Raw genomic sequence first — 14,865 nt, 5'->3', positions numbered from 1 at the left:
TCAGGTGCCACAAAAAAGGACTTAGGAAAATTGCAATTGTCTCAGAACAGGGCAGCACGGCTGGCCCTTGGATGAACACAGAGAGCTAATATTAATGATATTCAAGTCAATCTCTCCTGGCTGAAAGTGGAGGAAAGATTGACTTCATCACTACTTTTATTTATGAGAGGTATTGACATGTTGAATGCACCGAGCTGTCTGTCTAAACTACTGGCACACAGCTCAGACACCCATGCATACCCCACAAGACATGCCACCAGAGGTCTCTTCACAGTCCCCAAGTCCAGAACAGACTATGGGAGGTGCACAGTACTACATAGAGACATGACTACATGGAACAATATTCCACATCAAGTAACTGTCGCAAGCAGTAAAATTACATTTAAAAAACAGATAAAAATACAGCGGGAACTGTGAAGCAACACAGACTTTGGCACAGACACACGCATACACATAAACACGCATACACACACACACACACGCATACACACACACACACACGCATACACACACACACACACACACACACACACACACACACACACACACACACACAGTGTGTTGTGAAATCCGTGAATGTATTGTAATGTTTTTAAAATTGTATAAACTGCCTTAATCTTGCTGGATCCCAAGAAGAGTAGCTGGGGTCCAGCAAATACAAATACAAATCTTCATTTAAAATCCACCATGTTCACTTGAACTATAAACTGACTGGCAGCAGCTAATGGGGATCCATAATAAATACAAATACACATACAAATACAAATCTTAATTTAAAATCCTCCATGTTCGCTTGAACTATAAACTGACTGGCAGCCATTTTCCCCCAACTGCCAACTGTCTGACAGCTGTTGCTATGACGATCAAGATGTCATATGATAATTTGCCTTGTTGTAAATTCACCTTATGTAGCCCTGCCAACTTGACTCACTTCCTGATTGAATGCTGTTGTTTTCAAACTTCCAGTCCATTCTGGCCCGTTGGCACACAGCAAACCCAGGGATGAGTAGTTGATAAATATAAATTACATTCGTCAAAAAATAAATGAACTGCACAGAATCTGAAAGATATATTAATACTCTTTTGAGGAAAATTATTTAAAAAATATGTAAATGTTTGTTTTCATGTAGTAGGATGCCGACGTTAGCGTTGTTAGCATTCCCATAGCCTCAACATGGATGGTTAGGTAGCTAGCGTTTTTAGACTATTCAATCTAAAGCCGAAGCGTTACAGATTCCGCCATAGAAATGTAAAGATAATTTATGATTGAGACGAAATATTACGTGACTGCAGTCTCAGCGAAAACGTGAACATTGCCTTTAAATTTCACTCACGCTAAAAAGCTAAATATCCACAATGCGGATTGAATTAAGCCCTCTATTTAATTATAGTTATCCACACCAGCCTGGTCTCATAGACTAGACGTAACATAGCAAACCTTAAATCCGGGACTCTTATATGAGTATGATATGTTATGTTTGGTTACATAAGGCACAATGTGAAAGTCTAACAACCCAAAGGGTTTGAATCTCATCACAAACAGCTTTCGCTAATTAGCAACTTTTCAACATTTTAAGCTACTTTGCAACTACTTAGCATGTTAGCTAACCCTTCCCTTAACCTTAACCCTTATAGCTAACCCTTCCCCTAACCTTAACCCTTATAGCTAACCCTTCCCCTAACCTTAACCCTTATAGCTAACCCTTCCCCTAACCTTAACCCTTATAGCTAACCCTTCCCCTAACCTTAACCCTTATAGCTAACCCTTCCCCTAACCCTAACCTTAACCCTTATAGCTAACCCTTCCCCTAACCTTAACCCTTATAGCTAACCCTTCCCCTAACCTTAACCCTTATAGCTAACCTTTCCCCTAACCCTAACCTTAACCCTTATAGCTAACCCTTCCCCTAACCTTAACCCTTATAGCTAACCCTTCCCTTAACCTTAACCCTTATAGCTAACCCTACCACTAACCATGAACCCTTATAGCTAACCCTTCCCCTAACCTTAACCTTAACCCTTATAGCTAACCCTACCCCTAACCATAAACCCTGATAGCTAACCCTTCCCCTAACTTTATCCCTTATAGCTTATCCTTCCCCTAACCCTAACCTTAACCCTTATAGCTAACCCTTCCCCTAACCCTAACCTTAACCCTTATAGCTAACCCTTCCCCTAACCTTAACCCTTATAGCTAACCCTTCCCCTAACCTTAACCCTTATAGCTAACCCTTCCCCTAACCTTAACCCTTATAGCTAACCCTTCCCCTAACCTTAACCCTTATAGCTAACCCTTCCCCTAACCTTAACCCTTATAGCTAACCCTTCCCCTAACCCTAACCTTATCCCTTATAGCTAACCCTAACCCTAACCTTAACCCTTATAGCTAACCCTAACCCTAACCTTAACCCTTATAGCTAACCCTAACCCTAACCTTAACCCTTATAGCTAACCCTTCCCCTAACCTTAACCCTTATAGCTAACCCTTCCCCTAACCTTAACCCTTATAGCTAACCCTAACCCTAACCTTAACCCTTATAGCTAACCCTAACCCTAACATTAACCATTATAGCTAACCCTTCCCCTAACCCTAACCCTTATAGCTAACCCTTCCCCTAACCTTAACCCTTATAGCTAACCCTTCCCCTTCCCCTAACCTTAACCCTTATAGCTAACCCTTCCCCTAACCCTAACCTTAACCCTTATAGCTAACCCTTCCCCTAACCTTAACCATTATAGCTAACCCTTCCCCTAACCCTAACCCTTATAGCTAACCCTTCCCCTAACCTTAACCCTTATAGCTAACCCTTCCCCTAACCTTAACCTTAACCCTTATAGCTAACCCTTCCCCTAACCATGAACCCTTATAGCTAACCCTTCCCTTAACCTTAACCCTTATAGCTAACCCTTCCCCTAACCATAAACCCTGATAGCTAACCCTTCCCCTAACTTTATCCCTTATAGCTTATCCTTCCCCTTCCCCTAACCTTATCCCTTATAGCTAACCCTTCCCCTAACCCTAACCTTAACCCTTATAGCTAACCCTTCCCCTAACCTTAACCCTTATAGCTAACCCTTCCCCTAACCTTAACCCTTATAGCTAACCCTTCCCCTAACCTTAATCCTTATAGCTAACCCTAACCCTAACCTTAACCCTTATAGCTAACCCTTCCCTTAACCTTAACCCTTATAGCTAACCCTTCCCCTAACCTTATCCCTTATAGCTAACCCTTCCCCTAACCTTAACCCTTATAGCTAACCCTTCCCCTAACCTTAACCCTTATAGCTAACCCTTCCCCTAACCTTAACCCTTATAGCTAACCCTAACCCTAACCTTAACCCTTATAGCTAACCCTAACCCTAACCTTAACCCTTATAGCTAACCCTTCCCTTAACCTTAACCCTTATAGCTAACCCTTCCCTAACCTTATCCCTTATAGCTAACCCTTCCCCTAACCTTAACCCTTATAGCTAACCCTTCCCTTAACCTTAACCCTTATAGCTAACCCTACCCCTAACCATAAACCCTGATAGCTAACCCTTCCCCTAACTTTATCCCTTATAGCTTATCCTTCCCCTAACCCTAACCTTATCCCTTATAGCTAACCCTTCCCCTAACCCTAACCTTAACCCTTATAGCTAACCCTAACCCTAACCTTAACCCTTATAGCTAACCCTTCCCCTAACCTTAACCCTTATAGCTAACCCTTCCCCTTACCTTAACCCTTAACCCTTATAGCTAACCCTTCCCCTAACCTTAACCTTAACGTAACTCCTAACCCTTCCCCTATCCCAAACCCAGCGGTTCCCAAACTAGGGGTCGCCTGATATGAAAATGGAGTTGCAGGACATTTTCCAAAATCCTGTTAAAAAAATGTTTCATGATTATCTCTCAAAATCATTTAATGTGGTTAACCTTAAAAATCTAAATTAAAATGATTAAAATCTAAAAGAAACATTTCAACAAGAGAACGCCGGTAGATTGTGTAAAAAGGCCGCACTTGACCGTTGCACTAGAATCATTCCCGCGGTGAATGGCTAGGCCCGCTACGCTATGAAACCACACACTGTTGAATCATTCCCACGGTGAATGGCTAGGCCCGCTACGCTATGAAACCACACACTGTTGAATCATTCCCACGGTGAATGGCTAGGCCCGCTACGCTATGAAACCACACACTATTGAATCATTCCCACGGTGAATGGCTAGGCCCGCTACGCTATGAAACCACACACTATTGCAGACACGTTGATATTACCGGCCGCAATTGATATGGTGAAAACAACGAGCGGGGAGGCAGAAGCACAGAAACTCACATTAATACCTTTGTCAGATAACACACCACGGAATTGCATATTTTTTTTTTTAATTTTAAAGTAACATTTTCCGCAAGTTATTTACGTTTTGCCAAATGTAATTTATGTTTAATGTCATCACCAGCTGTGTCAATGCACCGGAAGCTGAAGGACAACTGCAACAAATTCAATGCTGGTGGATAAAAGTAGACAGTGTAAATGAGAGCTCAATAAAAAGCTAGCTAGCTATAAAAAAAAAAAAAAGTTAAGTGTACACTCAATCAGATCAAGTGTTAACCGTCGATAGCAGACGTCTGTATATCAGATGTTTTGGTATACTCGGAGGTGGAACTGAGTTAGAGTCATCAAATCGGTGAGCAGCTGCTCGTTCGATCACTGTCACGAGGACTTTCCCCAATCACATTAGAAGTTCAGAAAAGAGAAAGTGAAAGGATCAAATAGAACAACAACAAAAAAACCATTAAATTAAATATGGAGGATTTTATATTATTATAATGGAGGCTATAGTGTTGTCTTCATTTGTTTATAGCGGGTCATGATTCGTATCAGCGATTCTGTTTTGTTGAAATGTTCTTATCGGATCCCTAGGTGATTTGGTTGTTCTATTTCTGTTGTATGCGAGTTGTTACCCCCCCCCCCCCCCCCCCCCCCCCCCCCCCCCCATGAACAAGGCAGTTATAACCCACTGTTCCCCGGGTAGGCCGTCATTGAAAATAAGAATTTGTTCTTAACTGACTTGCCTAGTTAAATAAAAGGTTAAATTGTGTAATTTGGGTGAACTATCCCTTTTGTATGGTGGAAAAAGTCCAATTCCACTGAGTGTTGTTTACTCAATTATTCTGTATTGTTTTACAATTCTACAATATATAATATTTAGCTGACATTTTAGTCAAAAGAGATTGACAGTTATTCATGCATTCATATTTTACAGAAGGGTTATTATTACAGTTATTCATGCATTCATATTTTACAGAAGGGTTTTTATTCACTTTCACGCTGGGTTGACCAATCAGATGAGTGTTTTTTTATGTCATCAATCATTAAGCTACAAAAGGGTCAGCTCACACAGTGTGGTAGCTGTAGTGTGGTAGCTCAGTGTGGTAGCTGTAGTGCGGTAGCTCAGTGCGGTAGCTCAGTGCGGTAGCTATAGTGTGGTAGCTGTAGTGTGGTAGCTCAGTGTGGTAGCTGTAGTGTGGTAGTTCAGTGTGGTAGCTCAGTGTGGTAGCTCAGTGTGGTAGCTGTAGTGTGGTAGCTCAGTGTGGTAGCTCAGTGTGGTAGCTGTAGTGTGGTAGCTCAGTGTGGTAGCTCAGTGTGGTAGCTGTAGTGCGGTAGCTGTAGTGCGGTAGCTCAGTGTGGTAGCTGTAGTGCGGTAGCTGTAGTGCGGTAGCTCAGTGTGGTAGCTCAGTGTGGTAGCTCAGTGTGGTAGCTGTAGTGTGGTAGCTGTAGTGTGGTAGCTGTAGTGCGGTAGCTGTAGTGTGGTAGCTCAGTGTGGTAGCTGTAGTGTGGTAGCTCAGTGTGGTAGCTCAGTGTGGTAGCTCAGTGTGGTAGCTGTAGTGCGGTAGCTGTAGTGTGGTAGCTCAGTGTGGTAGCTGTAGTGCGGTAGCTGTAGTGCGGTAGCTCAGTGTGGTAGCTATAGTGTGGTAGCTCAGTGTGGTAGCTCAGTGTGGTAGCTGTAGTGTGGTAGCTCAGTGTGGTAGCTCAGTGTGGTAGCTGTAGTGTGGTAGCTCAGTGTGGTAGCTCAGTGTGGTAGCTCAGTGTGGTAGCTCAGTGTGGTAGCTGTAGTGTGGTAGCTCAGTGTGGTAGCTGTAGTGTGGTAGCTCAGTGTGGTAGCTGTAGTGTGGTAGCTCAGTGTGGTAGCTGTAGTGTGGTAGCTCAGTGTGGTAGCTGTAGTGTGGTAGCTCAGTGTGGTAGCTCAGTGTGGTAGCTCAGTGTGGTAGCTGTAGTGCGGTAGCTGTAATGCGGTAGCTCAGTGTGGTAGCTGTAGTGCGGTAGCTGTAGTGCGGTAGCTCAGTGTGGTAGCTATAGTGTGGTAGCTCAGTGTGGTAGCTCAGTGTGGTAGCTGTAGTGTGGTAGCTGCAGTGTGGTAGCTCAGTGTGGTAGCTCAGTGTGGTAGCTGTAGTGTGGTAGCTGTAGTGTGGTAGCTCAGTGTGGTAGCTCAGTGTGGTAGCTCAGTGTGGTAGCTGTAGTGTGGTAGCTCAGTGTGGTAGCTGTAGTGTGGTAGCTGTAGTGTGGTAGCTCAGTGTGGTAGCTCAGTGTGGTAGCTGTAGTGTGGTAGCTCAGTGTGGTAGCTGTAGTGTGGTAGCTGTAGTGTGGTAGCTCAGTGTGGTAGCTCAGTGTGGTAGCTCAGTGTGGTAGCTGTAGTGTGGTAGCTCAGTGTGGTAGCTGTAGTGACTGTCCACAGCTCTCTGTCTCCTCCTCTTCCTCGTCATCATCAGCTGTTAGTCGACTGGCCTCTTCATCCTTGTCCAGACGCAGACACATTACCACCCTGGAGACAGACAGACAGACACATTACCACCCTGGAGACAGACAGACACATTACCACCCTGGAGACAGACAGACAGACACATTACCACCCTGGAGACAGACAGACACATTACCACCCTGGAGACAGACAGACAGACAGACAGACAGACAGACAGACAGACAGACAGACAGACAGACAGACAGACAGACAGACAGACAGACAGACAGACAGACAGTAACCTTAGTTACTGTTACTAGCCAGCCTCCACCCAGTACCCTGCCCTGAACCTTAGTTACTGTTACTAGCCTCCACCCAGTACCCTGCCCTGAACCTTAGAGACTGTTACTAGCCGGCTACCACCCAGTACCCTGCCCTGAACCTTAGTCACTGTTACTAGCCAGCCTCCACCCAGTACCCTGCCCTGAACCTTAGTTACTGTTACTAGCCAGCCTCCACTCAGTACCCTGCCCTGAACCTTAGTTACTGTTACTAGCCGGCCTCCACCCAGTACCCTGAACCTTAGTTACTGTTACTAGCCAGCCTCCACCCAGTACCCTGAACCTTAGTTACTGTTACTAGCCAGCCTCCACCCAGTACCCTGAACCTTAGTTACTGTTACTAGCCAGCCTCCACCCAGTACCCTGCCCTGAACCTTAGTTACTGTTACTAGCCGGCCTCCACCCAGTACCCTGAACCTTAGTTACTGTTACTAGCCAGCCTCCACCCAGTACCCTGAACCTTAGTTACTGTTACTAGCCAGCCTCCACCCAGTACCCTGAACCTTAGTTACTGTTACTAGCCAGCCTCCACCCAGTACCCTGCCCTGAACCTTAGTTACTGTTACTAGCCTCCACCAGTATCCTGCCCTGAACCTTAGTTACTGTTACTAGCCAGCCTCCACCCAGTACCCTGCCCTGAACCTTAGTTACTGTTACTAGCCAGCCTCCACCCAGTACCCTGCCCTGAACCTTAGTTACTGTTACTAGCCAGCCTCCACCCAGTACCCTGCCCTGAACCTTAGTTACTGTTACTAGCCAGCCTCCAGCCTCCACCCAGTACCCTACCCTGAACCTTAGTTACTGTTACTAGCCAGCCTCCACCCTGTACCCTGCCCTGAACCTTAGTTACTGTTACTAGCCAGCCTCCACCCAGTACCCTGCCCTGAACCTTAGTTACTGTTACTAGCCAGCCTCCACCCAGTACCCTGCCCTGAACCTTAGTTACTGTTACTAGCCAGCCTCCACCCAGTACCCTGCCCTGAAACTTAGTCACTGTTACTAGCCAGCCTCCACCCAGTACCCTGCCCTGAACCTTAGTTACTGTTACTAGCCAGCCTCCACCCAGTACCCTGCCCTGAACCTTAGTTACTGTTACTAGCCAGCCTCCACCCAGTACCCTGCCCTGAACCTTAGTTAGTGTTACTAGCCGGCTACCACCCAGTACCCTGCCCTGAACCTTAGTCACTGTTACTAGCCAGCCTCCACCCAGTACCCTGCCCTGAACCTTAGTTACTGTTACTAGCCAGCCTCCACTCAGTACCCTGCCCTGAACCTTAGTTACTGTTACTAGCCGGCCTCCACCCAGTACCCTGAACCTTAGTTACTGTTACTAGCCAGCCTCCACCCAGTACCCTGCCCTGAACCTTAGTTACTGTTACTAGCCAGCCTCCACCCAGTACCCTGAACCTTAGTTACTGTTACTAGCCAGCCTCCACCCAGTACCCTGAACCTTAGTTACTGTTACTAGCCAGCCTCCACCCAGTACCCTGCCCTGAACCTTAGTTACTGTTACTAGCCTCCACCAGTATCCTGCCCTGAACCTTAGTTACTGTTACTAGCCAGCCTCCACCCAGTACCCTGCCCTGAACCTTAGTTACTGTTACTAGCCAGCCTCCACCCAGTACCCTGCCCTGAACCTTAGTTACTGTTACTAGCCAGCCTCCACCCAGTACCCTGCCCTGAACCTTAGTTACTGTTACTAGGCTCCACCCAGTACCCTGCCCTGAACCTTAGTTACTGTTACTAGCCAGCCTCCAGCCTCCACCCAGTACCCTACCCTGAACCTTAGTTACTGTTACTAGCCAGCCTCCACCCAGTACCCTGCCCTGAACCTTAGTTACTGTTACTAGCCAGCCTCCACCCAGTACCCTGCCCTGAACCTTAGTTACTGTTACTAGCCAGCCTCCACCCAGTACCCTGCCCTGAACCTTAGTTACTGTTACTAGCCAGCCTCCACCCAGTACCCTGCCCTGAACCTTAGTCACTGTTACTAGCCAGCCTCCGCCCAGTACCCTGCCCTGAACCTTAGTTACTGTTACTAGCCAGCCTCCACCCAGTACCCTGAACCTTAGTTACTGTTACTAGCCAGCCTCCACCCAGTACCCTGCCCTGAACCTTAGTTACTGTTACTAGCCAGCCTCCACCCAGTACCCTGCCCTGAACCTTAGTTACTGTTACTAGCCAGCCTCCACCCAGTACCCTGCCCTGAACCTTAGTTACTGTCACTAGCTGGCTACCACCCGGTACTCTACCCTGCACCTTAGAGGCTGCTGCCCTATGTATGTATGTACTGTACATAGATATGGAATCACTGGTCACTTTAATAATGTTTACCTACTGTATTCCTCACTTCATATGTATCATCTGTATTGCAGTCCAGGTTAATCTTGTTAAACTACCTTGTACACATATTTTCTATTCAGAAACTGTCCATAATATCTATACACACTATCACATAGTACATACAAAACCCATGACAGTCTAAGCCCAGTCTAAGCCCAGTCTAAGCCCAGTCTAAGCCCAGTCTAAGCCCAGTCTGAGCCCTGTCTGAGCCCAGTCTGAGCCCAGTCTGAGCCCAGTCTGAGCCCAGTCTGAGCCCAGTCTAAGCCCAGTCTAAGCCCAGTCTAAGCCCTGTCTAAGCCCTGTCTAAGCCCTGTCTAAGCCCAGTCTATGCCCAGTCTATGCCCAGTCTAAGCCCAGTCTAAGCCCAGTCTAAGTTATTAGCCCATACAAATGCATTGAATAACAGATAAACTACATGAAATTTAACCCCTTATTATTGGCACTGAACACTGTCCATATACCATTCATTTTTTTCAACTGGTTCCTGGGGGGACCTTCAGACGAGTCTTCTTTGGGGGGGGACGGGGACAGGGGGGGTCGTAGAGCAAAACGGAGAATGTAGAGCTTCGGACATCGACTCCAGGGGGGCTTCGGACATCGACTCCAGGGGGGCTTCGGACATCGACTCCAGGGGGGCTTCGGACATCGACTCCAGGGGGGCTTCGGACATCGACTCCAGGGGGGCTTCGGACATCGACTCCAGGGGGGCTTCGGACATCGACTCCAGCGGGTTTATTTATATTTCTGACTCTGACATTGCTCATTGTAATATTTCTATATTTCTTAACTTCTCTTTCTTTACATTTTTTGGGACTCGTGTGTATTGTTTTATATTGTTAGGTGTTACTGCACTGTTGGAGCTAGAAACATAAGCATTTCGCTACATCTGCAAAATACGTGTACAGCGACCAATACAATTTGATTTAACTTTGATTTATTTTGATCCCTGACCCATTATTTTGTTGACTGACCCATCCAATAAGAATGGTTGCATTGACTGACCCATCCAATCAGAATGTTTATGTTTTCTGACTTGGCCAATCAGAATGGGTATGTTGACTGACCCACCCAATCAGAATGGTTGTGTTGACTGACTTGGCCAATCAGAATGGGTATGTTGACTGACCCACCCATTCAGTATGGTTATGTTGACTGACTTAGACCAATCAGAAAGGTTGTGAGGACTCACCCATCCAATCAGAATGGTTGTGTTGACTGACTCACCCAATCAGAACAGCCGGTATGAGTGCGATGGCTGAAGCCAGCAGGAAGCTGAATCCAGGGAACCAGGAGACAGTGGAGGCGTAGGTACTGCTGAACACGGTGATCCCAACACCAATACTCAGCATCTCCACGAACGCTACACAGGCAAACACTGCACCTGGCGACAGGACAGGACACAGTTCTGGAGTTTACAGGCAGCTAACCTAGTGGTTAGAGTGGAGGGGCGGCAGGTAGCCTAGTGGTTAGAGTGGAGGGGCGGCAGGTAGCCTAGTGGTTAGAGTGGAGGGGCGGCAGGTAGCCTAGTGGTTAGAGTGGAGGGACGGCAGGTAGCCTAGTGGTTAGAGTGGAGGGGCGGCAGGTAGCCTAGTGGTTAGAGTGGAGGGGCGGCAGGTAGCCTAGTGGTTAGAGTGGAGGGAAGGCAGGTAGCCTAGTGGTTAGAGTGGAGGGGAGGCAGGTAGCCTAGTGGTTAGAGTGGAGGGGAGGCAGGTAGCCTAGTGGTTAGAGTGGAGGGGCGGCAGGTAGCCTAGTGGTTAGAGTGGAGGGAAGGCAGGTAGCCTAGTGGTTAGAGTGGAGGGGAGGCAGGTAGCCTAGTGGTTAGAGTGGAGGGGAGGCAGCTAGCCTAGTGGTTAGAGTGGAGGGGAGGCAGGTAGCCTAGTGGTTAGAGTGGAGGGGAGGCAGGTAGCCTAGTGGTTAGAGCGGAGGGGAGGCAGGTAGTCTAGTGGTTAGAGTGGAGGGGCGGCAGGTAGCCTAGTGGTTAGAGTGGAGGGGCGGCAGGTAACCTAGTGGTTAGAGTGGAGGGGCGGCAGGTAGCCTAGTGGTTAGAGTGGAGGGGCGGCGGGTAGCCTAGTGGTTAGAGTGGAGTGGCGGTGGGTAACCTAGTGGTTAGAGTGGAGGGGCGGCAGGTAGCCTAGTGGTTAGAGTGGAGGGGCGGCAGGTAACCTAGTGGTTAGAGTAGAGGGGCGGCAGGTACCCTAGTGGTTAGAGTGTAGAGGCGGCAGGTAGCCTAGTGGTTAGAGTGGAGGGGCGGCAGGTAGCCTAGTGGTTAGAGTGGAGGGGCGGCAGGTAACCTAGTGGTTAGAGTGGAGGGGCGGCAGGTAGCCTAGTGGTTAGAGTGGAGGGGCGGCAGGTAGCCTAGTGGTTAGAGTGGAGGGGAGGCAGGTAGCCTAGTGGTTAGAGTGGAGGGGAGGCAGGTAGCCTAGTGGTTAGAGCGGAGGGGCGGCAGGTAGCCTAGTGGTTAGAGTGGAGGGGAGGCAGGTAGCCTAGTGGTTAGAGTGGAGGGGCGGCAGGTAACCTAGTGGTTAGAGTGGAGGGGCGGCAGGTAGCCTAGTGGTTAGAGTGGAGGGGCGGCAGGTGGCCTAGTGGTTAGAGTGAAGGGGCGGCAGGTAGCCTAGTGGTTAGAGTGGAGGGGCGGCAGGTAGCCTAGTGGTTAGAGTGGAGGGGCGGCAGGTAGCCTAGTGGTTAGAGTGGAGGGGAGGCAGGTAGCCTAGTGGTTAGAGTGTAGAGGAGGCAGGTAGCCTAGTGGTTAGAGTGGAGGGGCGGCAGGTAGCCTAGTGGTTAGAGGTTAGAGGAGGCAGGTAGCCTAGTGGTTAGAGTGGAGGGGCGGCAGGTAGCCTAGTGGTTAGAGTGGAGGGGCGGCAGGTAACCTAGTGGTTAGAGTGGAGTGGCGGCAGGTAGCCTAGTGGTTAGAGTGGAGGGGCAGCAGGTAGCCTAGTGGTTAGAGTGGAGGGGAGGCAGGTAGCCTAGTGGTTAGAGTGGAGGGGAGGCAGGTAGCCTAGTGGTTAGAGCGGAGGGGCGGCAGGTAGCCTAGTGGTTAGAGTGGAGGGGAGGCAGGTAGCCTAGTGGTTAGAGTGGAGGGGCGGCAGGTAACCTAGTGGTTAGAGTGGAGGGGCGGCAGGTAGCCTAGTGGTTAGAGTGGAGGGGCGGCAGGTTGCCTAGTGGTTAGAGTGAAGGGGCGGCAGGTAGCCTAGTGGTTAGAGTGGAGGGGCGGCAGGTAGCCTAGTGGTTAGAGTGGAGGGGAGGCAGGTAGCCTAGTGGTTAGAGTGGAGGGGCGGCAGGTAGCCTAGTGGTTAGAGTGGAGGGGCGGCAGGTAGCCTAGTGTTTAAAGTGGAGGGGCGGCAGGTAGCCTAGTGGTTAGAGTGGAGGGGCGGCAGGTAGCCTAGTGGTTAGAGTGGAGGGGCGGCAGGTAGCCTAGTGGTTAGAGTGGAGGGGCGGCAGGTAGCCTAGTGGTTAGAGTGGAGGGGCGGCAGGTAGCCTAGTGGTTAGAGTGGAGGGGCGGCAGGTAGCCTAGTGGTTAGAGTGGAGGGGCGGCAGGTAGCCTAGTGGTTAGAGTGGAGGGGCGGCAGGTAGCCTAGTGGTTAGAGTGGAGGGACGGCAGGTAGCCTAGTGGTTAGAGTGGAGGGGCGGCAGGTAGCCTAGTGGTTAGAGTGGAGGGGCGGCAGGTAGCCTAGTGGTTAGAGTGGAGGGAAGGCAGGTAGCCTAGTGGTTAGAGTGGAGGGGAGGCAGGTAGCCTAGTGGTTAGAGTGGAGGGGAGGCAGGTAGCCTAGTGGTTAGAGTGGAGGGGCGGCAGGTAGCCTAGTGGTTAGAGTGGAGGGAAGGCAGGTAGCCTAGTGGTTAGAGTGGAGGGGAGGCAGGTAGCCTAGTGGTTAGAGTGGAGGGGAGGCAGCTAGCCTAGTGGTTAGAGTGGAGGGGAGGCAGGTAGCCTAGTGGTTAGAGTGGAGGGGAGGCAGGTAGCCTAGTGGTTAGAGCGGAGGGGAGGCAGGTAGTCTAGTGGTTAGAGTGGAGGGGCGGCAGGTAGCCTAGTGGTTAGAGTGGAGGGGCGGCAGGTAGCCTAGTGGTTAGAGTGGAGGGGCGGCAGGTAGCCTAGTGGTTAGAGTGGAGGGGAGGCAGGTAGCCTAGTGGTTAGAGTGTAGAGGAGGCAGGTAGCCTAGTGGTTAGAGTGGAGGGGCGGCAGGTAGCCTAGTGGTTAGAGGTTAGAGGAGGCAGGTAGCCTAGTGGTTAGAGTGGAGGGGCGGCAGGTAGCCTAGTGGTTAGAGTGGAGGGGCGGCAGGTAGCCTAGTGGTTAGAGTGGAGGGGAGGCAGGTAGCCTAGTGGTTAGAGTGGAGGGGCGGCAGGTAGCCTAGTGGTTAGAGTGGAGGGGCGGCAGGTAGCCTAGTGTTTAAAGTGGAGGGGCGGCAGGTAGCCTAGTGGTTATAGTGGAGGGGCGGCAGGTAGCCTAGTGGTTAGAGTGGAGGGGCGGCAGGTAGCCTAGTGGTTAGAGTGGAGGGGAGGCAGGTAGCCTAGTGGTTAGAGTGTAGAGGAGGCAGGTAGCCTAGTGGTTAGAGTGGAGGGGCGGCAGGTAGCCTAGTGGTTAGAGTGTAGAGGAGGCAGGTAGCCTAGTGGTTAGAGTGTAGAGGAGGCAGGTAGCCTAGTGGTTAGAGTGGAGGGGAGGCAGGTAGCCTAGTGGTTAGAGTGGAGGGGCGGCAGGTAACCTAGTGGTTAGAGTGGAGGGGCGGCAGGTAGCCTAGTGGTTAGAGTGGAGGGGCGGCAGGTGGCCTAGTGGTTAGAGTGAAGGGGCGGCAGGTAGCCTAGTGGTTAGAGTGGAGGGGCGGCAGGTAGCCTAGTGGTTAGAGTGGAGGGGAGGCAGGTAGCCTAGTGGTTAGAGTGGAGGGGCGGCAGGTAGCCTAGTGGTTAGAGTGGAGGGGCGGCAGGTAGCCTAGTGGTTAGAGTGGAGGGGCGGCAGGTAGCCTAGTGGTTAGAGTGGAGGGGCGGCAGGTAGCCTAGTGGTTAGAGTGGAGGGGCGGCAGGTAGCCTAGTGGTTAGAGTGGAGGGGAGGCAGGTAGCCTAGTGGTTAGAGTGTAGAGGAGGCAGGTAGCCTAGTGGTTAGAGTGGAGGGGCGGCAGGTAGCCTAGTGGTTAGAGGTTAGAGGAGGCAGGTAGTCTAGTGGTTAGAGTGGAGGGGCGGCAGGTAGCCTAGTGGTTAGAGTGGAGGGGCGGCAGGTAACCTAGTGGTTAGAGTGGAGGGGCGGCAGGTAGCCTAGTGGTTAGAGTGGAGGGGCGGCAGGTAGCCTAGTGGTTAGAGTGGAGGGGAGGCAGGTAGCCTAGTGGTTAGAGTGGAGGGGAGGCAGGTAGCCTAGTGGTTAGAGCGGAGGGGCGGCAGGTAGCCTAGTGGTTAGAGTGGAGGGGAGGCAGGTAGCCTAGTGGTTAGAGTGGAGGGGCGGCAGGTAACCTAGTGGTTAGAGTGGAGGGGCGGCAGGTAGCC

At 50.1% G+C, this 14,865-nt stretch overlaps 1 protein-coding gene across 1 annotated transcript in view; it reads right to left on the bottom strand.

Moving 5' to 3' along the window:
- Window positions 1–5,137: 5,137 nt before the first annotated feature.
- LOC106563928 (lysosomal proton-coupled steroid conjugate and bile acid symporter SLC46A3) overlaps window positions 5,138–14,865 on the bottom strand; it is a 19,357-nt gene continuing 9,629 nt past the window's right edge. Inside the window, exons 4-5 of the mRNA XM_082958337.1 lie at window positions 10,630–10,786; window positions 5,138–6,805 (exon numbers count right to left, since the gene is read on the bottom strand). Of these exons, the coding sequence (XP_082814463.1) occupies window positions 6,688–6,805; window positions 10,630–10,786 (275 nt within the window). The 3' untranslated portion in view covers window positions 5,138–6,687. The remainder of the gene's footprint in view (window positions 6,806–10,629; window positions 10,787–14,865) is intronic.

The sequence above is a fragment of the Salmo salar genome, chromosome 11, assembly GCF_965601325.2.
Source record: "Salmo salar chromosome 11, fSalSal1, whole genome shotgun sequence".
In the NCBI taxonomy this organism is placed as follows: Eukaryota; Metazoa; Chordata; class Actinopteri; order Salmoniformes; family Salmonidae; genus Salmo; species Salmo salar.
The sequence above is the reverse complement of the archived record's forward strand: the minus strand, read 5'-3'. Positions and strand labels throughout refer to the sequence as shown.